General features: G+C 55.8%; 1 protein-coding gene across 4 annotated transcripts in view; it reads left to right on the plus strand.

Moving 5' to 3' along the window:
- The window catches only part of SARDH (sarcosine dehydrogenase), a 69,455-nt gene that overhangs the window by 7,370 nt on the left and 39,848 nt on the right, over positions 1-22,237 (plus strand). For 2 of the 4 annotated variants that reach the window (XM_032261969.1, XM_032261970.1), the window contains 6 exons: positions 8,672-8,776; positions 10,302-10,431; positions 14,503-14,589; positions 14,877-14,967; positions 15,430-15,486; positions 19,411-19,552. In XM_032261969.1, the coding sequence (XP_032117860.1) occupies positions 8,672-8,776; positions 10,302-10,431; positions 14,503-14,589; positions 14,877-14,967; positions 15,430-15,486; positions 19,411-19,552 (612 nt within the window). The remainder of the gene's footprint in view (positions 1-8,671; positions 8,777-10,301; positions 10,432-14,502; positions 14,590-14,876; positions 14,968-15,429; positions 15,487-19,410; positions 19,553-22,237) is intronic. The other 2 variants (XM_032261971.1, XM_032261972.1) reach the window with 1 other exon arrangement.

The raw sequence follows: 22,237 nt of genomic DNA on the forward strand, positions 1-22,237 counted from the left end.
CACAGAGCATGGCAGTCGGGACCTGCAGGCTGTTCAGAGAGCCAGGGCCAGAGGCTGTTGAGTGGGGTCAGTGTGAGAAGAGACTGCTCTTGTTTAGGGTCAGGGCCAGTGAGAGGGACTCTTGGGCCCCTGAGCTGGGAGCCTCATCCTCAGGGGCTGCCTATCACCACCCTGTGCCAGCCTGGCTTCCTGGTCATCGGGGAGATGCCAGGTGTGGCTGCTGTGTAGACCAGAGTGTTGAAGAGGGTGGGGAAATGGGGCCAGAACCTGGGTCCCAGTGGGCTCCTGCCTCTGACACCAGTGTGCTGAGCAAGCCACCCCCCACTGGACACATGACCCCTCGTTCATAGAATGAGTCTAACGTCCAGCAAACACTCACTGCGGGCCGCTGGTGCCACGAGCCGGGTTAGGGGCTAAGAGCAATCACACAGTGGGTGTTGGAGCTGAGTGCTGAGGCCTCTTCCCTGCCTCTGGGTCCCTGGAGAGAGCCTCCTTCCCTAGGTAGCCACCAGGGGTCATGCTCAGGCCACAGTGGGCTCCCAGCGGGCAGGCAGGGCTGGGTCCTTGGGGCTTCAGGGAAGGTGGCCACAGGGTGTCCACGGAGCCCAGGACTGTGGCTCCATCTTACATTCCCTAATCCCGCAAGGTCTGCCTTTGAGCTACCCTTGCAGAGAAGAGGCAAGGCAGGCTTGGCCTAGGCCCCTGCAGGTGCCCCTCCTATGAACGCCAAGGCTCTCGCTAAGCTGGGGGTGTTACTTACAAAGCCAGTCCGGATTCCAACATGCCTCTGGGTACTGGAGCATAGGGAAGGGGCCACCAGCCTCAGCAGCTCTGAGACCTGGTAGGAGAAAAGTGGAGATTTGGGGCTTTTCACAAAGTCCCTCATGTTCCTCTGACAGCTGGCCATATGCAGGTGTCTGGAAGTTCGCCCTTCCAGAGGCTGCAGCTGGGCAGTTGGTTTGGATCTGAGGAAGGGGCCAGGCCGCTAGCCCTGAGCTGCCCACCTGCTGTGGTCTGACCCCTGGGTGGGCCACAGTACAAGCCACAGGGCCCTGTCCTGGGTGCATGCCACCTGTGCAGCCCATTTCCGCCTGCTTGGGAAACTCCCCCAGCGCGGCAGCCTTGTGGAGCAGGACACTGTCCACCCTGATCAGACGCGGCCGCACACATCAGGGGCTGGGGGCTCCGGCTGGCAGGTGAGGGCTCAGGTCTCACGTGAGGTTCATCTTTCTTCTTGGGTGGCCAGAGGTCTGTGTGGCCCCAAGGACCTCCCTTTTCTGAGGATCTGTCCCAGGCCTGGGTCCTAGAGAGCTCTGCCCACAGCGTCCTTGGTGGCCAGGGTCATCTCTTCCCTCTGAGCCACCCGTTAAAGCAGGTGGCTCGGGCTCTCTTAGGTGGTCTCACATTCATTCTCCCGTGACCTTTTACAACAGCAAGGAGCGGCTACTCCATCCAGGAGAGAGCTGTGGGTAAGAGCCAGGTGCTGGATTTAAATGTTGATTCCTTCATTACCCAGGCTGGGCAAGTTTGTCACTGCTCTGAGCCTTGGTTTCCTTTTCTGCAAAATGGGTAAAAACCCCTACTGCCTCAGGCTGTGCCAAAGCACGAACAGAGCGGTGCAGCTGGGTGTGGTGCCTGGCATACAGCAGGTGCTCATGAGGTGGCAGCTGTGTGATGGCAAGGGCAAGGACAGCATTGACACCAGCTGGTGCTTCGGAGGAAGAGCCATGGAGGGCAGGAACAATCAGGCAGGGCTCGGATGAAAGAAGAGGCAGATGGAAGGCATGGGCTGAGGTCAAGGGAGTCAGTGGCACCAGGGCCAGACTGGGACAGTCAGAGCAGGTGGCTGCTGCCTGGAGAGAAAGGCCAGGTCCCCTCTGGACACTGATGATGAGCTGAGCATTCGCTGGGTACTCAGAGGCAGCAGGGTCCGTGCAAAATGCAGGAAGGTCCAGACGTGGATCCTGCTGGAACAAATGTCAGGGGCTTCCCTGGCCACCAGGTGTCCCCATTGTCCTGCTCTATGGAGCTCTGGGGCTGGCTTTGTTTTTAGAGTAGTGGTGCTGGTAGAGGTAAGGATGTAACCATTATTGTCAATCATTATTATCATTGTTATTAGAGAAAGGGTCTCATTCTATTTCCCAGGCTGGAGTGCAGTGGCACAATCATAGCTCACTGCAGCCTCGACCTCCTGGGCACCTCTGCCTCCTGAGTAGCTGGGACTACAGGCATGGCCACTGCTCCTGGCTAATTTTTGTATTTTTTATAGAGATGGGGTTTTGCTGTGTTGCCCAGGCTGGTCTCAAACTTCTCAAGCAATCCTCCTCCCTCAGCCTCCTGAAGTCCTGGGATTACAGGTGTGAGCCATCTCGCCCGGTCTCTGTCATTTTTAAACAGTGCCCAGTTACTGAGGATTTCCATGTGCCCCCTGACAACATGGTGCAATATTTGCACCATGTGCCCCCTGGTGCAAATATTGTCATTCCAATGAACAGGACTCCTGGGATTCTGGCGGAGGGAGGGGCATCTGCCAGAGTGTCCCTTCTAGTCTCTGCACCTCTCCTTTCCTGCTCTCAGAGATAGGACAGGGGTCCCATCTCCTGTGTGCATCGCCAGTTCATGGGCAGGTGACAGAGGGATTGAAAGAAGGCTGTTCCTTGTATGCGGAGGAGCCGCGGTGGAGGTGGGCGCCATGCCTGCTTGCTCTCTAAATGGTCTTGCTTAGTTTAGTTTTGTTTGTTTATTGGTTAGATCAGTAGTTCCTGTCTGCAATGTTATGATGATGCAACATTGTTAATGCCTGAGCAAGTAGTGTCCAAGTTTTTGTGTTTCTTAGAGTTATTCATCATCTTCATCATGTTATTCATCATCTTCATCCCAGCTGCTGATTCTTCTGTAACTGTTACGTGTGTCTATAACATTATCTTCCTCCCCCAAAACCCATACCCGTTATCAGTCACTCCTCATTTCCCACACTATCCCCAGACTTAGGCAATCAGGAATCTGATTTCTGTCTCGATGGGGTTTCCTGTTCTGGACATTTAGTATAAATGGAATCATGTGCTGTCTGGCTTCTTTCGCTTGGTGTGTTTTCATAGTTTGTCCATGTGGTATGTGTATCAGTATTTCATTCTTTTTCGCAGCTGAATCATACTCCATTGTTTGGATAGAATGCATTTTATGTATTTGTTCACCCACGGATGGGCATTTGGTGTTTCTGCCTTTTGGTTATTTTTAATAGTGCTGCTGTGAACACCCATGTACACATTTTTATGTGGACCCACGCTGTTATTTCTCTTGGGTATATACAAGTTGAGCACCCCAAATCTGAAAATCCAAAGTGCTCCAAAATCCAAAACTTTTTGAACATGACACACAAGGAAGTACTCCCTGGAGTATTTTTGATTTTGATTTTTGGGTTTGGGATGCTCAACAGGTAAGTATAATGCAAATATCGAAAATCCAAAAACAAAAAATCTGAAACACTTCTGGTCCCCAGCATTTCACATAAGGAATACTCAGTCTACACATTGGAGTGCAATTACTGAGTCATATGGTAACTCTGTGTTTAACATTTAAAGGAACTATAGGACGATTTTCCAAAGAAGCTGCACCATTTTACGTTCCCACCAGTGAGGTATTCGGAGGAGTTCCGGTTTCCCTCCATCCTCACCAACTCTTATTTTTTTTGTCTTTGTTTTATGCCAGTCATCTTAGAGGGCGTGAGGTAGTGTCTCGTGGGTTTGGTTTGCGTTTTCCTAATGATTAATAATGTGGGGCATCTTTTCATGTGCTTACCATTTGTGTATCTTCTTTGGAGAAATGTTTACTCAGACACTTTGCCCATTTAAAAATAGGGTTGCTTATCTTTTTATTGAGTTGTAACAGTTCTTTAAATATTCTGGATACAGGTCCTTTATTACATATATGATTTATGAACACTTTCTTCTATTCAGTGGTTGAAACTTCTATTCAGTGGTTGTCTTTTTGCTTTCTTTTTTTTTCTCCCAAAATCGAGAAGTAATTACAAAGCCTTTTCATTTTCTTTATGGTATAGTTTGTAGCACAACTTTTAAATTTTAATGATGTCCAATTCATCTCTTTTTGCCCCTTTTGTCATTTGTGCTTTTGGTGTCCTATTTAAGAAGACATTTCCCAACCCAAGACTACAAAGATTTACTCCTAATATTTTCTTCTAAAGCTTTTATAGCTTTAGCTCTTATACTTACATCTGTAGTCCATCTCAAGTTGAATTTTGTGCATGGTGTGAGGTAGGGGTCCAACCCTACCTCACATTCTTTTGCAAGTGGCTGTCTAGTTGGCCCAACAACATTTTTTGAAAAGTCTGCTTTCCCCCAAGGAATTGTCATGGCACCCTTGTTGAGAATCAATTGACCGTGAAGAAGAAGGTTTATTTCTAGGCTCTCAAATATAATCCATTGATCTGTAGGTCTATTTTTATTTAGTACTTCTCTGTCTTGATTATGTAGCTTTGCAGTAAGTTTGCAATCAAGGAGTGTGAATCCTCCAACTTTATTTTTCCTTTTTGAAATGTTTTGAGTATTCTTGGTCCCTTGCATCTCCGTAAGAAGTTTAGGGTCAGCTATTTAATTTCTTCAAAGAAACCAGCTGAGATTCTGACAGGGATTGTGTTGAATCTATAGATCAATTTGCGGTGTGTTGTCACCTTAACAAAAATAAGTCTTTCATTTTATGAACATGAGATGTCTTTCTATTTATTTAGTTTGTTTTTTTGTTTTTTTGTTTTTTGTTTGACAGAGTCTCTATCTGTTGACAGGCTGGAGTGCAGTGGCATGATCTTGGCTCACTGCAATCTCCACCTCCAGGTTCAAGCTATTCTCCTGCCTCAGCCTTCCAATAGCTGGAACTACAGGCGTACTCCATGACGCCCGGCTAATTTTTTTGTATTTTAGTAGAGAAGGGGTTTCACTGTGTCAGCCAGGATGATCTCAATTTCTTGACCTCATGATCCACCTGCCTTGGCCTCCCAGAGTGCTGGGATTACAGGCATGAGCCACCATGCCCGGCCTTATTTAGGTCTTCTTTAAATTCTTTCAAAAGAGTTTTCTAGTTTTTAGCATACACGTTTTGCAATTCTTTTGTCAAATTTGTTCCTAAGCATATTCATTAATTTTCATGACACTGTAAATGAAATTATTTCTTAATTTCCTTTTCAGATTATTAAATGCTAGTGTATAGAAATACAATGGTTTTTTTGCTGAGCGCAGTGGCTCACGCCTATAATCCCAGCACTTTGACAGGCTGAGGTGGGCAGATCACTTGAGGTCAGGAGTTCTAGACCAGCCTGGCCAACATAGTGAAACTTCGTTTCTACTAAAAATACAAAAATTAACTGGGCATGGTGGTGGACGCCTATAATCCCAGCTACTCGGGAGGCTGAGGCAGGAGAATTGCTTGAACCTAGAAGGCTGAGGTTGTAGTGAGTTGAGATGGTGCCACTGCACTCCGGCCCAGGTGATACAGCAAGACTCTGTCTCAAAAAAAAAAAAAAAAAGAAAAAGAAATACAATAGTTTTTTTCTTGGTTGGTTGGTGGTTTTTTATATGCTGACCTTGTATCCTGCTACCTTGTTGTATTATTTTGTTAGTTCTAGAATTTTCTTAGTGGGTTCCTTAGGATTTTATATATACAAGACCTTGTTATCTGCAAATAGGAATTTTTAACTTCTTTTCCACTGGATGCCTTTTATTACTTTTGCTGCCTAATTGCTGCCCTGGCTAGAACCTCCAATGTAATATTGGGTAAAAGTGGTTAAGAACGGAATCCTCCTCTATGTGGTTTTTGTCCTATACCGTATTGATGTAATGTATTCTACTGACTGGTTTTCATACATTAAACCAACCTTGCATTCCTAGGATAAATTTCACTTGGCCATGGTGGGTTTTTGTTGTTGTTGTTTTGTTTTATGTTTTTGTGACAGAGTGAGACTCTGTTGCCCAGGCTGGAGTACAGTGGTGTGATCTCGGCTCACTGCGACCTCTGCCTCCTGGGTTTAAGCAAATTCTCCTGCCTTAGCCTCCCAAGTAGCTGGGATTACAGGCATGTGCCACCACGCCCAGCTGATGTTTGTATTTTTAGTAGAGACGGGGTTTCACTATGTTGGCCAGGTCTCAAACTCCTGACCTCAAGTGATCTGCCCGCCTCGGCCTCCCAAAGTGCTGGGATTACAGGCGTGAGCCACTGCGTCCAGTCCGGCCATGGGATAGCATCCCTTTTATGTGTTGCTGGATTCAGTTTGCTATTGTTTTGTTGGAGGTATTTGCATGTGCATACTATGTGTCACTATTTTCCCCCAGTTGTTTCAAGGGGTCTGTCAAACACCTATTGATACTATTTTCTGAATATGCATACACATCAGATAAACCACCTAACTTCTCTAAGTCCCATTTCCTTCCCTGGAAAGACTTCCTGCTTCCTTCAGAGCTTCCGCCCCCTTCCCGACTGACTGCCGTATGGTCTAAGCTGTCACTCCACGTCCTCCTTCGTGCCTCCTCCCTGATCCATGGCTCACTCTTTGTGGGTTTATTTTCCTCCTTTTGTCACTGCATGTCCTCTGGCCATTTACTGCAAAGGAATACATGAGAAGTACATGTTTTGTGTCCATGAATATCTGAAAAAGTCTTTATTCTTTTCTTATTGACTGATGGCTTCTGTGTTTAAAATCATCCATCAGACGTTTGAAGATTTTGCTCCATGTCTTCCAGCCTCCAGTGATGGGGTCCCTTGTTTATGGCCCTCCTGGCCATCTGGTGGTGTGATGTTTCCCACTGCCTTGGTGCAGTCCTCTGTCCAGACCCAGGGCTTGGCAGGCACTCTTGGGCCCTTCAACATGAATGTGTGATTTTCTTTCCTGTTTTTCCCTTTTTTTTTTTTTGAAATGGAGTCTCATTCTGTTGCCCAGGCTAGAGTGCAGTGGTGCCATCTCAGCTCACTGCAACCTCCATCTCTAGGTTCAAGCTAGTTTCCTGCTTCAGCCTCCCATGTAGCTGGGACTACAGGCACACGCCACCATTCCTGGCTAATTTTTCATATTTTAGTAGAGATGGGGTTTCACCATGTTCCCCAGGCTGGCTGTGAACTCCTGAGCTTAGGCAATCTGCCCGCCTTGGCCTCCCAAAGTGCTGGGACTGCAGGTGTGAGCCACCGCACCTGGTTGAACACGTGATTTTCAATCTGAGGACTCTTCTTGGACTGTTTCTTTGACTTTTTCCTCGACTCCGTTTTTCTCTGTCTTCTCTTTCTGGAACCCCTGTAAAGTGGATGCTGGACTTTCAAGATTGACCTTCTGGTTTTCTTATTTTTTTTCCACTCCTGATTTCTGTTTCATTGTCTTTTTCTTTTAGCCTAACAGCTAGATGATTATCCCGGCCTTATCTGGCCCTTCTGTTGAATTTTAAATTTTGACTATTATATCTCATTTAAAGACTTCTTTGTTCATCTTAGGTTCCTTTTTCATAGCACTGTGTTTCAGGGACTCGTCTGATATGGTTTGGCTGTGTTCCCAAATCTCACCCTGAATTGTAATAATACCTGTGTGTCAAGGGTAGGGCCAGGTGGAGGTAATGGAATCATGGGGGTGGTTTCCCCCATACAGTTCTTGTCGTAGTAAATAAGTCTCAGGAGATCTGACAGTTTTATAAAGGGGAGTTTCCCTGCACAAGCTCTCTCCTTTGCCTGCCGCCATGGAAGATGTGACTTTTCTCCTCATTTATCTTCTGCCATGATTGTGAGGCCTCCCCAGCCATGTGGAGCTGTGAGTCCATTAAACCTCTTTCTTGTATTACCCAGTCTCGGGAACGTCTTTATTAGCAGCATGAGAACACACTCATACACCGTCTTCTTGTATCCCTGATATTCTTGTCATGGTTTTATTTTTAAGAGAGAGTGAGCAGCAGTCTGATGGGAAGCTGGGAAAGGAGGACTGGAGAGCCTCTCAGGAAGGTTAGGCAGCAAGCCCTTCTCTTTTAGCAGGACCCTGGTGTCAGATCTCAAGCCTCCTCTGGACCTCTCAGTGTCTCACAGAAGAGTTTTCTATCTGTTGCTGGGGGTGGGAGAGGGCAGTCCACTCTCTCTGCACTCCACTCCCCATGTCCGGAGACTCTTAGGACCCACCTCTCCGCAGGCAGATCCTTCCATACACGAGCGAGAGCATCAATCCCTGCAGAGGGACCTGGGCTGGCTCTGGAGATTCAAGAGGAGGCAGGGAGGGGCACAGCGGCTTGCCTTCTCCTCCAACGCCAGCTATGGCGCCCCCCCTCCTCCATCCACTCTGCATCCTCCAGTGCCAGTTGGAGCCTCCCATGCTCTGCTGTTGCCTCTGCCTCTCATCTTTGTGGGTGATATGTTTCGCTTCCCTCCCTCCACCTCTCTCTTCCTCCATCCATTCCTTCTTTCTTACTCTTTCACTGTTATTTTATGGGATTTGGGGAAGGACAGGCTTGAATGGCAGTGACCTGTTCACTTGTGCAGCTCGAGACCCCGTGTCCACTCAGTCCTCAGGGTCCTACAACAAGGAGGACTACCTTGGGCTGGTGACCCTTGGTGGAGGTGCTGGCCCACCATGGGCCATGGGGAACCAAGTCCCCACCCAGCCCTGGCTGATGGCAAGGCCTCTCCCTCTGCCTTCCAGAACATGCCCAACGTCCGTGATCACGACGCCTCTGTCTACCTCCGCCTCCAAGGGGACGCCTTGTCTGTGGGTGGCTATGAGGCTAACCCCATCTTTTGGGAGGAGGTAAGATGCCAGGGCCCTGGGGTAATGGGAGGGAGTTGGGGCTGGATTTCTGCATGGAGTGGGCCTCTTCCAGGAAGCCCACCCTCCTGAAGCCCCTCAGAGGCACACCCGAGAACTGCAGGTCCCCTGGCCCCACCAAGCTCAAAGCCATTTTGCTCTGACCCTGACAGTCCTGGCATGCAGTCAAATCCAGAACCAGGGCAGCTGGAGGGCTTTGCCTCAAAACATCAACAGTGAAGGGCTGCGCACTGTGGAGTGATGACCTCAGAAGGGCCTGAGAGCACACAAGTCCTGTGTCCTTCAGCAAATGACACTGCCCTCCCCGCCAGCTGCTGCAGTGGCATCCTTGCCGGCCAAGGCGGTTCCCTGGGCAGCTTCTGGGGTCAGGGCAGCCCTGCAGCCTCGTTCTATGTGTATACGCATTGAGTCCACACAGGGAATGATTAAGTGGCTACTTTGGGTTAAAAACTGCTTTAATTTCTGGAGAAAGAGGGGAAACTAAGATAAAAGTCCCTGCCTCTGGGTGCCTATATTTTGGTGGGGAGACATACAGTAAAAAAACAAATGGCTGGGCGCGGTGGCTCGCACCTGTAATCCCAGCACTTTGGGAGGCTGAGGCGGGTGGATCACCTGGGATCAGGAGTTCGAGACCAGCCTGCCCAACAGGGTGAAATCCCGTGTCTACTAAAAATACAAAAATTAGTCGGGGATGGTGGTGGGTGTCTGTAATCCCAGCTATTTGGGAGGCTGAAGCAGGAGAATCACTTGAACCCGGGAGGTGGAGGTTGCAGTGAGCCAATCTGCACTCCAGCCTGGGTGACGGTGTGAGACTTTGTTTTGAACAAATTAATAAGGAATGCAATTGTGGAAGGTGATTGGGCACTGAGTGAAATGAGCAGGTTCCGGATCGGCCTGGAGAGACTGGAGCAGAGGGATATCCTTTAGACAGGTGGTCAGGACAGGATTTTTTAGGGAGGGGACATCCAAGCTGAGCCTTGCATTAAGAGAACAAACCAGTGTGCCAGGTCTGGGCGAGGAACTGCCCCAGTGAGGGGTGAAGGCCTTGAGCTCAAAGCAAGCTTGCCCTTCCCAAAGAGCTGCAGGGAGGTCTGGGTGGCGGGCCCAGTGGTAGAGGTAGGCAGGCTGGCACAGGCAGGGCTTTGGGGCCTTTGTGAGCTGCAGGGGGCCAGAGGAGGCTTGTGAGCAGGGAGGGGGCATGGTGGGTTCTAGGAGAGTGGGCTGAAGGAGGGCGGGGATGAAGCGTGACCAGCCAGAGGCCACCGCAGCCATCAAGGGCTGAGTGGGTGGAGGCTTGGGCTGGGGTGGGGAGGGGGAGCAGACAGGCCTCCCTGATAGGTTGGTGGGTGGGGGAGACAAACTTCGGGGACCTGTGTGTGACCGCCAGCCCCCTAACGCATCTGATTCAGCAGAGGCTGGCCTGGCAGCCATCACAAGGCAGCTGTGGCATGGGGGCGCATGCCCTGCTTGGGGACAAAAGAGACATTTCCCTGCCCTGCCTTGGCAGGTGTCAGACAAGTTTGCCTTCGGCCTCTTTGACCTGGACTGGGAAGTGTTCACCCAGCACATTGAAGGCGCCATCAACCGGGTCCCCGTGCTGGAGAAGACGGGGATCAAGTCCACTGTCTGCGGCCCTGGTGAGTGGGAAGCCTTGGAGCCGGCGTGGGCGTCCGTGCGTCCTCTGGGCTGACGACTTTTGGTCGTGATGCCCCGTGAGGCCAGTCTGTGTTGGGCAGGGGACCCAGGGCTGTCCCTGGGCCCTCTCGCTGCCAGGTTCCAGCAGCCCTGGTGCCAGGTGTGGCATTGACTCCTCTCCACGGGCGAGAGGCCTGGGTTTAGCGAGGGCAGTCACTTGTCCCCTGTATGCAGCCAGGGCCTCCTCCTGCCTCAAGTATGGCTCATCCTGGATTTTCTACCTGGGATTCTTCATCCCTAGACTCAAGTTGTCCTGGTAACTCTGTGTTTTTGTCTGTAAAATGGGAAAAGTGGGCTGTGTCCCAGTGCCCTGAGAGGCTGAGCAAGGAATGGAAGCACTGAGACCTTCCCTGACATGAGGCCCACACAGCTGTGAGCCTCAGTTCCGCCTCCAGCCCCCACCCCCACTGCTCCCAGAGAGCACTGCCCTGGCCAGGACCCCACACTGCTGGCCTTCCCCGTTCTTGGCCTTGGTGGCCTGCACCCGGAGGGCTCAGCAGGGGAAGGCTCTTGTGCCAAGATTCCCCTAACTCTGGCCCTCCTCGCCAGCCCCAGGAGAGCTGAGCTGGAGGAGGCAGGAGCAAAAAGGTGGGCTCAGCTCCTAGATACCCAACGTGGGCCACAGTGCAGTCCCGCCCCGCCCTGCTGGCCTGGGGAGCTCGGAAGGTTATGCCCCAGGGTGCGGGTGTGGGGCTGAGGCTGCTGGCCTGGGCCCTGGCAAAGGGGCACCCTCTGGGAAGCAGGAGGGGCTAGAGCTGACCTTGGCACCAGGGCATTTACAGCCGAGGGACTCTGAGCCAGAAGTCCCCGAGTTGAGTGTGGGGCAGTGAGCTACCAGTGAGCCTGGAGTCCCAGCATTCTTTCATGAGGGTATCCATTCCACATTCAGTGGCACCTCGTCTGTGCCAGAGGCAGGCATGCTCGGGCCGGCACCCTCCTTCTGGCAGGGGAGACCTAGGACGAGTCACTGACCAGAGCCTGTAGGTGGGTGCTCTGCAGGAGGCGTGGGGTAGCTGGGTGGCCATGGCCTGGGGACATAGGCAGGTGGCTGGGAAGAGGGCCAGCCCAGCCGGGCTCTGGAGGTGCTGGGCCCACCGCGGATAAGTGATCTGGGCAGGGGAGCACCGGGTGGGCACAGAGCAGGGAGGAGGCTCCTCCACGTTGGGCTCCAGCAGACTCACACCGGTGTTCCCCGCTGCTTCCTGGTAGGGGAGCTCTGGCCTCACTTCAGGGCTAGGAGAGAGGTTTAGAAAGACACGGGGTTGCCCCCAGGGAAACCGTGTCAGAAGCCTTACTGAAGGCACTGGAGCAGGTGCCCTCTGGAGTAGGTGCGTCTGTGAGGTGGTGACGGACGGAGCACTGACTTGGCAGGGTGCCCCAGGGATGAGATGCCACAGGGGGTGCAGGGTACAGTCCAGGCCCCAGCAGGGCAGAGAGCATCTGAGTAGACGTGGGCGGCACCAGGTGGGGACCCTGGGGAGTCCCACGGGCCACGCAGGGTGCAGACGAAGACCCTGGAGACAAGAGAGAAGGGAAGGGCTGTGGCCCGCCGGGGAGTCCAGCCCCCTCTGTCCCGGCACGCTCAGCATCTGCTCCGCCCCGGCAGGGGCTACGTTAATAGATTTGCCTCCTACAGGAGCCTTTGGTGGGAGATGGAGCCCCAGGGACCAGGGCAGCGTGCAGGGTGGGGGCACATGGCTGGGGGGCTGTGACTCACTGCCCCCACCCCTGAGACCCCCCAGCTTGTGTGGGCCTGGCAGTGAGAAACAGGCCTGGAAGAATCCCAGGGCACAGATCACCCCAGGCGCCTCTCTCTCTCTCTCTCTCCCTCTCTCTCTCTCTCTCTCTCTCTTCCCCTCTTGTTTGAATTAGCCTGGGGGCCCGTACTCCCTGTGAAGCCCTGTTTTGGGGAAGATGTGCAGGCAAGGCTGTCTTGGGAGGCTCGTGGGAATCAGCATTTCTCCTTGCCAGGCATGGCCAATGGCCTTTGGCCTCCAGAAAAGGGCAGGGAAGTCCCAGGCCCCGTGACTTAGGAGCGCCTCAGAGGGCAGAGGTCTCATTCCAGGACGGTGGAGCTCACCAAGGTCAGGGTGGGAGCTGCTCCTGGCCCCTGGCCATGCTGCCTGGAGCTCCCATGCGTCCTCGGGTTGCTCAACCCGCCTGAGTCATTTGTGAAACATCCAGGAGACCCCGTTCCCGCAGCTGCCCCGCCTCTAGTTCTCATTAGCACTCCCGGCAGATTCCATGCGAGGTTCTTCAGAGCGTCTTTCCCGCCCGCCCTGGGCCTGAAGTAGTTCCAGCCCTCCCAAAGAGCTCCCTGGGCCACCCCCAAACCCAGCCCAGGCTACCTCTCCCACCCCTCCCTTTTTTTTTTTTTTTTTTTTTAAAGAGACAGGGGCTCTCTGTGTAACACAGGCTGGAGCGCAGTGGTGCGACCTTGGCTCCTGCAGCCTCGACCTCCTGGGGCCAAGCCATCCTCCCTCCTCCGCCTCCTGAGTAGCTGGGACCACAGGCTCACACCACCATATCTGGCTACTTTTTTGATTTTTTGTAGAGATGCCGTCTCACTATGTTGCTCAGACTGGTCATGAACTCCTGGCTCCAGAGATCCGTCTGCCTGGGCCTCCCAAAGCACTGGGATGGCAGGTGTGAGCCACTGCACCCCGCCCCAGGCTCACTCTTTCTGCCCCACCATCGCCTCCTGTGGAGCCTTCCTTGTCTCTCACCCAGAGGGCTGCTCTGGCCGCTGCCCTCTGCCCTGACAGCCCAGGCCCTCCTCGCAGGGCCCTGCCCCTCTAGCCTGCCCCTTCCCCACTGTCCTGCAGTGGCCCTGCCACCTCCTGCCCCTCCGAGGAGCCCCACCTCTTCCAGCCAGGCTCTTGGGAGCCTCGCTGCCTCCTCAGCTCTGTGGGTGGGGCCCTGATCACCCTCCTGGGAGCAGTCGGCGCTTGCCCCTGGTCTGCATGCAGAGGGTGACCGCCCAGACCTGGAGCCACCCCCGTTTCTTCATTCACAAACTCAGTGCCCTGGAGCCCCTCAGACCCGGTCTAGAATCTAACGCGGGGCGGTATTGGGGCACCAGCAGCAGCAGCTGGCACCTCAGTGACGCGAGGTCCTCAGCTCGTTGCATTTTCTTTACCAGACCATCTTTTCTGCTTCTTTAAGTATTTGCTCCCTCCGTCCGTCAGCTCCCCGCGGGATGGGACGTGTCCAGCTCAGCGTGGCCTCCCAGGGCCAAGCACAGGACAGGCGGGCAATGAAGGCATGTAGGCTGGTGAGCGCACAGCCCTGGGAAGGACGTCCTGCCATCCCAGTTTTATAGACAAGGACACTAAACCTTGCTCAGAGAGGCAAAGTGACTCTCCCAACGTCACACAGCTTAGAAGGGGTGAAACAGGGTTTGAATCTGGGTCTGTGGCTGCAGAGAGCCAGGGTTCCCCTCCCACTGGGTCCTGGCCTCTGTCCGAGGCTCACTGGTGGCCTCCAGAGCAGGAGATTGGTCTCCTCCCCCACAGAACTTGGGATTCTTGGTTGGCTCAACAGACCTTGACCAAGCACTTGCCCTTGCGGGGCTCTGCCCCTGTGCTAGGCCGGGGGCCGTGGAGTGACAAAAACAGTCCCTGCCCTCTCGAGGTCCAGTGGGCAGGAGTGACAGGTCTCTGGCAGGGACACAGCAGGATGCGGGGCGCTGGGGCTTGCTCTCCAGGGTCAGAGGAGAAGGGCTCCTTGTCGGCAGGACAGTGGCCACAAGACAGAGACGGACCCCACCAGGCAGAACCCGGGCAGGTCGCCGTCGGCTGGTTCTGGTAGCACGTGCTGAGAGGCTTGGAGGGCAAGGGCAGGAGCCAGCGGGGATGCTCCCTTGAGGACGTGGTGCTGAGCAGGGCCTGGAGGAGGGAGCGGGCTTGGGTGGAGGGCGCCTGCAGCCCCTTGCCTGGTCAATGCTTGCTTAGAAGACCCCACCCCATGAGCGTGTGCACTGCAAGGGATTCAGGCCTCCCTCTCCCTTTCAGAATCCTTCACACCTGACCACAAGCCTCTGATGGGGGAGGCACCTGAGCTGCGAGGGTTCTTCCTGGGCTGTGGCTTCAATAGCGCAGGTGAGTTTGGGCAGCAGCTCACCTGGCCCCCATGAGCGAAGTCCTTCCATTTCCAGAGCTCTCGGGGAGGCGGGCCCAGGAGCACTGTGGCCCTTGACAGCAGCGGGGACAGGAGAGGCTGGGAAGTCCAGCAGGGAGGGGTGCAGTCCAGCTGGCAGGCATGCAGCACCCCAGGTGTCAGAGCCGGCCTGGGTGTCTGTGCTGTCCATGAAGTTGGGGGCACGGAATTGGACATGGGTAGAGGGCCTGTGGGGCAGACCACAGCCCTGCACTTCTCTTCCTGCCAGGAATGATGCTGGGTGGTGGCTGTGGGCAGGAGCTGGCCCACTGGATCATCCACGGGCGCCCGGAGAAGGACATGCATGGCTATGACATCAGGCAAGCTCCCACTGGGACCTATAAGCAGGGCCAGCCACTCAGGAGAGGTGGGGCCGGGTGAACATTGAGGGCTACTTAGAAAGGAGTCTTCCCTGAAATCCAGGTGGCTTCCTGGAAGAGGCAGCAGTGAGGGAGGAAGGGAGGAAAGCCACCAGCAGAAGGTGGGCAGTGCTGAGGGGCGGCTGGGGGACAGGTCCACGGCCCTTTACATCTGCAAGGATCTCTTGTCCCAGGGTCCTGCCTGAGCTCCTGGACAGCTCGGTAGTCATCAGTGGGACTGCATCATCCCACCTCACAGACGGGGAGACTGAGGGCTGGGAGCAGGAGGAGGCTGGCTGAACTGGGGTAATTATGCTGAGTGTGTGGGCTGCGGCTTGCAGCCAGGCAGCCCAGGCTGTCCCGTTCTGTCGTACACTGACAAAGTGGCCAGGAATGAGACCCACTTCCTTATCTATAATGCAGGGTGATGGGGAGGTGCTGCCATGTTTTGGGAGCAGAGAGTGCATCTGTGCTGGTGAGGTGCCCGGCGTGGGGTCTACACATGGAAACGCTAAGTCGTCCCCAGCCGAGGCACGGACCGGGGTGCTGACGGCCAGAGCCGGTGACGGCAGCCTGTCCCGATGGCCTTCTGCCAGTCAGGGCCATCTCTTGCAGAGCACAGGACAGGGGTGCAGGCACTCCCCAGCAAGGAGGGAGGCTCCGCCTGTGTCTTGTCCCCATGGCGGTGGTGGCCGCTCTGAGCTGCACAGCAGGGCCTGTGGCCCAGGCTGCACCCTGTGCGTTGCAGGGTGGCTGTGGAGGCAGAGCCGCTTGGAGGGAGGCCGGCCCCTGGGCCTGTCCAGCCTGCTCTGTTCCCAGCTGCTGCTGGTGGACGGCCACCCTGGGGAGGCCCCAGCTGCTCCTTCAGGCGGCAGGCAGGGTGGGCTCCCGAGGGAGAGGGCCCGATCAGCCTAGGGTGCCCCTCGCCTGCTGACCTTGTCCTTTCCTGGCCTGATGAGGACATTACGCCCACTGTGGGAAAATGTCTGACCTCGCGGAGATAGACAATGACACTGAGGTCCCCCAGCTGCCACCCCTGCATGGCGCCTGGCGCAGTGAGGCCTCCTCTGGCTGACTCGGAGCCCATATGGGCCTGTGCCCCTGCACTTTCCCAAGAGAGGAATGTTCCGGAATAGATAAAGCTCCAAAGGAACAAGGAAAGGCCAGGTCAAGCCCTTCCTGCTACAAACAGCGAAATGGAGGTGACTTGCCTGAAGGCCCCCGCCGTTTGAACCAGAGCCAGTTAGGGACCCAGCTTCCACCCCAGGCAGGACAGTCCTTGTGCCCTGGCCTCTCTTGGGGACGCCACCTCTGGAACCTGACCAGCCAGGATCCCACCCAGTGGCACTGTGTGGCATCTCTGTGCCTCTGTGTCCTCGGCTGCAAAATGGGGCTGCCCAGCTTGCCCAGCTCCTGACTGGGGCCTAGTCCCATGCTCAGCAGGCAGGATGTTTGCTCATGGGCTGGCAGAAGCCCTGAGGTGGCCCCTGGCAAGCTGGGGACAGGTCTGGGCCTCCCTGGGTCAGCCATCTTCCTTCCATCACTGTGACTCTGGCAGGAGCATGCAGTGGGCTGCTCTGGGGCTGGAAGCCAAGGGCACAGGTAGGGAGCCTCTGAGAGCTGGGGTACAGCAACAGGAGCACCCACCCTGTTGGTCTGACCCCTGCCAAGCCGCCTGGGTGGTGGCACCCAGGACACACCTCAGCCCAGCTGTCACTGACGTGGGGCTCCCGAATCCCTTGAGTGTGCCAGTGTGGACGCCACCGCCCATGGGACCAGCCGCCAGCCCCCAGGGGTTTAGCACTAATGCGATGCTCTGCCACCTGTGCCCGGGGACAGAGACAAGACACAGACCCTGCAGGAGAGAGACAGATCCAGGAGAGGAGGGAGGTGCCTGGGAGAGTCGTTGAAAGACCCAGAAAAGAAAGTGAACAGAGGGCACCGGCCCCAGGACGGAGCTTCCCCCACCCAGAGACTCCTAGTTGCTTCCTGCAGGCCAGAGAACACGCCTGTGACGTCCTTCATCTTACACACAGGAGACGCACGCGGTGAGGCCAGGCAGCCAGAGCCCTCCCTGGGTCTGAGGCGCATCTAGACTCCAGGCTTTGAGTGAGGGTCCCAGGGCTGGCTGGGCACCAGGCAGCTTCTAGGCGGTGGCAGCTGCTCTGCAGGTGACTGCCTTGTGAAATCAGATGAGAGGCAGACGCCCCAGCCCACATCTGTTAGCTGCATGGCCTGTGGTCAGATCCTCTTGTTCTCTGAGCCTCAGTTTCCCCACCTGGAAAATGGGAACAATGTCCCACCCTGTCGGAGTGAACTTGAGGCTCACATGGGTGGACGCTTGGCCCAGGACCCAGCAAAGGCAGAGCTAGAGCCGGAGCCAGAGTGCAGCCTAGGCTGTTTTTTCAGGGAAATTCCTTAGGGTCTGGGTGAGCCAAGGAAGAGTTGCTTTTGTTTTTTTTCCTGTTTTTTGAGATGGAGTTTTGCTCTTGTTGCCCAGGCTGGAGTGCAGTGGCTCACTGTAACCTCTGTCTCCTGGGTCCAAGTGATTCTTCTGTCTCAGCCTCTTGGGTGGCTGAGATTACAGGCACCCACCACCACGCCAGGCTAATTTTTGTATTTTTAGTAGAGACAGGGTTTCATCATATTGGTCAGGCTGGTCTCGAGCTCCTGACCTCAGGTGATCTGCCTGCCTCAGCCTCCCAAAGTGCTGGGATTACAGGCGTGAGCCACCGCACCTGGCCTAAGAGTTGCTCTTTATTTGAGTGAAGAGCGTAGCCTGGGCCAGCCTGGTCCTTCTGCCCACTGGCTCACAGGCAGAATTGGCAGCTGGGCTTCTGCAGGTCATTCGCCGCTCCTGCCCGCCCGACATGCACCTGACTGCTGCCCGCGGGAATCCGCCCACACCCTCACAAGCTCCATCAGTCCCTCCTCCAGCTCCTGGTCAGCGTCACGCAGCGCAGGTGTGGACCGGCTCTGCCGTGGCCTCGTTTGTGACCGGGAACACGTGAGATCCTTCTGAGCCTCGGTTTCCTCTCACGTGGAAGAGTTAAACTTGGGTCCCATGCAGAAGGCAGCTCTGGGGACAGACAAGGAGGGACTTCCTCCCGCAGTGGCACTCTGCTGTGGGCCTGCAGCAGAGCCGGTGCTGTGAGCGACAGCGGTTATTAATGACAATGTCATGAATAAAAATCCGCACGTCTGTCCCTCCACTCCCCGCCCATCCAGATCAGAAATTCCTGCTTGCTAGAATTCTGTGCGGACTAAGAGTCCGTTAGCCCTGACCTGTGTCACTAAGGACAGAAATGCCTCTGATGTGGCTGCGGAGGCAGGTCGTGGGTGCTGACGAGGTTCCAGCAGGTGGAGCGTGAGGGAGGGGGGGCGCTGGGCGAGCCGGGGGCTGAGAGGGAGGAGTGTGCGTGGGAGGCAGCCGCAGGGCCCCCACGCCGCTGGGCCCAGGTCTGACTCCGGCCAGCCGCTCTGCGCTGTCTGACTGGGGAGCTGTGGCTGGTCTGGGGAACAAGCCGTGGGGCATTGGCCGCGCTGCCCACCCAGAGGTAGCAGAGGCCTAGGCCACAGGTGCAGCCACAGAGCTTTGTAGCTCCATGAGAAATAGCGTGGGGCCCGCCGGGCTGGCTGGACGCCACCAGGGGCTGCAGTGGCCGCACGCTGTGTTCCCAGCCTTGAAGGAACAAACCCAAAACTCGCAGCCACGCCGTCTCTGGTCCTGGGGGCTGGAGTCTGCAGCTGCTCCCCAGACACAGCTGGGATTTCCCTGGAGACTGTACCTCTCAGGTCCTGGTCCATCCCATGGACACGGCCCAGCTTTGCAATCACAGATTTGGCAGGGAGGGGGTGCTGACGGGACAGGCGGCCACCCTTGCCCCCACTGCCCTGCTGGTGGATGGAAAGGGGGCTCCCTTGCCGAGAAGGACTGGCGTTCTGATGCATTGCAAGGCTAAACTTTAAGCACCCTTCCCATAGAACCTCCCTAGAGCATTCTGGGGATCCGAGCCCACCTGTCCCCGGGGCTGCCCGCTCCCCAGGCATGCAGGGGGTGCCAGGACTCCCCAGCACTGGAACCTGGGCAGCAGACGGCAATGTGGAGAGCAAGGCCAGAGCCCTGTCCCTGTGCCCCGTGGGGGGTGAGAGCCTCGGCTGGGCCTCTGTCGGCAGCGCTGACTCCCCGAGGGCCGCTGGGTGGTGGGGTGGCTCCTGGGGAGAAAGCTGAGCTCATCTAGTTGCAGGGTGAATGGAGAGTCAGGGGCCTGCTCAATGCTGAGCCACAAAGGGGCCTCTGGTGGAGGGGACCGGGGTCCAGGCTTACCCAGGGCAGCCCTTCCCTGATGGGCCGTCCCCAAAGCAGAGACCTATCATCCCCCTTTTCCCCCACATCTGCGGCAGGCGCTTCCATCACTCGCTCACGGACCACCCCCGCTGGATCCGAGAGCGCAGCCACGAGTCCTACGCCAAGAACTACTCCGTGGTCTTCCCCCACGATGAGCCGCTGGCCGGGCGCAACATGAGGAGAGACCCACTGCATGAGGTGACGCCCCTGCTGCTGCTGTGACCTTGCCCGGGGCAGGCAGCGAGGCTCTGGGAAGTCCTCAGGGCACGGGCGGTGGGGGTGGGGAATGGAAATGCAAGGCGTACCGCAGCCTGCAGGTCAGGCGAGGTGGCGAGGCATCTGTCGTTCCCCGGGTAGTAACCCGGCACCCCCAAGTGTTGGGCTCAGAGCTCAGGGCCGGGACATTAGGGAATAAAGTGGGAATGGCTCCCTCCCCCAGGGGAGCTTCCGTTCTAGTGGAGGAGCAGGAACGTGCACCCAGGAATCGCCCTCCGCCCCCGACAACCTTTGCTGCAGCACCAACAGGGCAGGGGTGCTGGGGACGGGGGCTTGGTGGGTGTGTGCAGGCAGCCACGGGTAGGGGAGCAGCCAGATCACGGCGTGCCCAGGAGAGGGGCTGCATCTCATAGAGCCTGCTGCGGAGGCTCCTGTGCCCTGGTGAGCTTCTACTCACCCCTTCAGTGAAACCCAGCGTCAGGTGCCCTTTTTCAGGTCTGCCCCTGTGCCCTCCCCTGCATCCCCAAAGACCCAGGAGCTCCTTCCCTGCATTCCTAGCCCCTGTCTCCGTTCCTTCCCCCCTTCCTGGCCATCTCGTGCTGGACGCTTTGCTTGCTGGGAACGGGCGCTATGTCCTAGGCACTCTGGCTCCTGAGCACTGAGGGCTTGGGGGCTGTTTGTTGAACAGATGGCTGGGCAGGGAGGCAAGAGGGCAGGCCCAGGGAGCAGGTGGCATTGAAACTGGAGAAGGCGCCCCCCTCACCTGAGACTCCAGTGCCCCAAGAGAGACCCGATATTAGCTGCACCTCCCAGGGAGAAGCTCAGAGGCGGGAGTGGTCGGAGGGCTGGCTCCCAGGCTGCCCTGGGCCTCTGGCTGGGCGTGGTGGGCCAGCTATGATCTCAGGCCACACATGGCCCTGGGGGACCCCAGCATCCCTCCGGGCCTGTAGTCACCCGCTTGCCAGTCCTGACAGCTCAGAAGCCTCCCCGGGTGAACGTGGGGTTTGCTCCCCTCGCAGTCAGCTCAGGCATGTTCCTCAGAACTGAGCAGCTCTGCCGGAGAGATCTGGCAAGGCCTGAAGCGCGCCGCTGCCCCGCAGGGAAACCTCGTTCACCCACGCCTGCCGCGACGCCCTCCCGCGCTAGCAGCCTTCTCGCCGCACTTGACAGCCGCTTCCGTCTGTTTTCTTTCTTTCCTTTATGAAGAGCGGAGCCTGCCCTCGTTTAATGGGCCCTTGAGATGGACACTCTCCCTCCTTGGAAAAGTGGCCCATGGCATGTCCCTGTTGTTCATGGAGGGGTGGGTGGGTTTTGTGCTCTCGATTGCCGCCCCTCGGAATCCCAGACGTGCAGGGAGGACAGGCTGTGTCATTGATGAGTGCTGAGGCCTTGGGGTGCCTCATCCTTCTTGGGCTCTCGGGGGTGGAGGGGAGGGCAGGTGTGGTTGGGACAGGCCCTTGGCTGCCCACCCAGAACCAGGGGCAGCCCCCAAGGCCCTCTCAGTCCTGGGCTTGGGGCCTCCTTCCCATCGGGTGGGGTGGCCCCTGGGTAGGTCCTTCCAAACCCGAAAGCGATGATTCTTTTTTTCTTTTTCCCAAACCACATTTATTTTTACAGAGAGCTCCCACTCTGTTTCTCTGGTGTGTGCATTACATTCGTTGTTGTGATTAAGTAGGCAGGTCTTAAAACGAGCCGTTTTAACCACTCTCAGCTGCGCAGTTCAGCGGCATGAAGTACATTTGCAGTGCTGCACAGCCATCCCCAACACCCAGTTCCAGAACATTCTCACCACGCCACAGGGAAACGCTGCCCCAGCCAACGGCCCTTCCTCATCTCCCCTGCTCCCCACTAGCCCTGGCAACCTAGAAGCTGCTCTCCATCTCTACGGATTTGCCTGTTCAGGTCGCTTCAAACACAGGGAATTGCCCAATATGTGACGTTTTGTGTCTGGCTTCATTCCTGTAGCATGTTCTCAAGGTTCATGCACGTCATAAAATGTGTCCAAATTTCATTCCTTTTTATGGCTGAATAATATCCCGCAGCGTAGGCAGACCACACGTTTGCTGATCCGCTCATCAGCTGAGGGCCGTGGGTTTTCTACCCTGTTGGGTGGTTGTGGACAGAGCGCTAAGAACACATGTGAGCAGAATTTGTTTGCAACCTGCTCTCAGTTCTCCTGGGGATACTCGGGGTGGAATTCCTGGGTCGTATGGTGAATTGTCTGCTAGGGCAGCCACAGCAAAAGGCCACAGGTGGGGAGGCTTACACAGACCTTTTTTCTCACACTTCTGGAGACTGGGAGCTCCAAGATCAAGGTGTCAGCTGACGGGTTCCTGGAGAGGGTTCTCCTGGCTCATAGGCGGCCACATTCTCACTGACGTCCTGCAGTGGGGAGAGGGCTCGGCATCGCCACTGCTCTTCCTATAAGGGCCTCAGTCCTATGGGATTAGGACCCACCTGATGACCTCACTTAACCTTAACCTGAAGATCTCATCTCCAAATGCAGTCACGCTGGGGTAGAGCTTTAATTTATGAATTTAGGGGTGATGTGATTCAGTCCGTAGCAGGTGGTAATTCTATAGATGAGGGTTCTCAGGGCGAGGGCAGACCAGGGCAGGTAGTAATTCTACAGATGGGGGTTCTCGGGGTCAGGGCAGACCAGGGCAG

Source organism: Sapajus apella, unplaced genomic scaffold, assembly GCF_009761245.1.
Source record: "Sapajus apella isolate SASKATOON/1434 unplaced genomic scaffold, GSC_monkey_1.0 scaffold126, whole genome shotgun sequence".
Classification (NCBI taxonomy): Eukaryota; Metazoa; Chordata; class Mammalia; order Primates; family Cebidae; genus Sapajus; species Sapajus apella.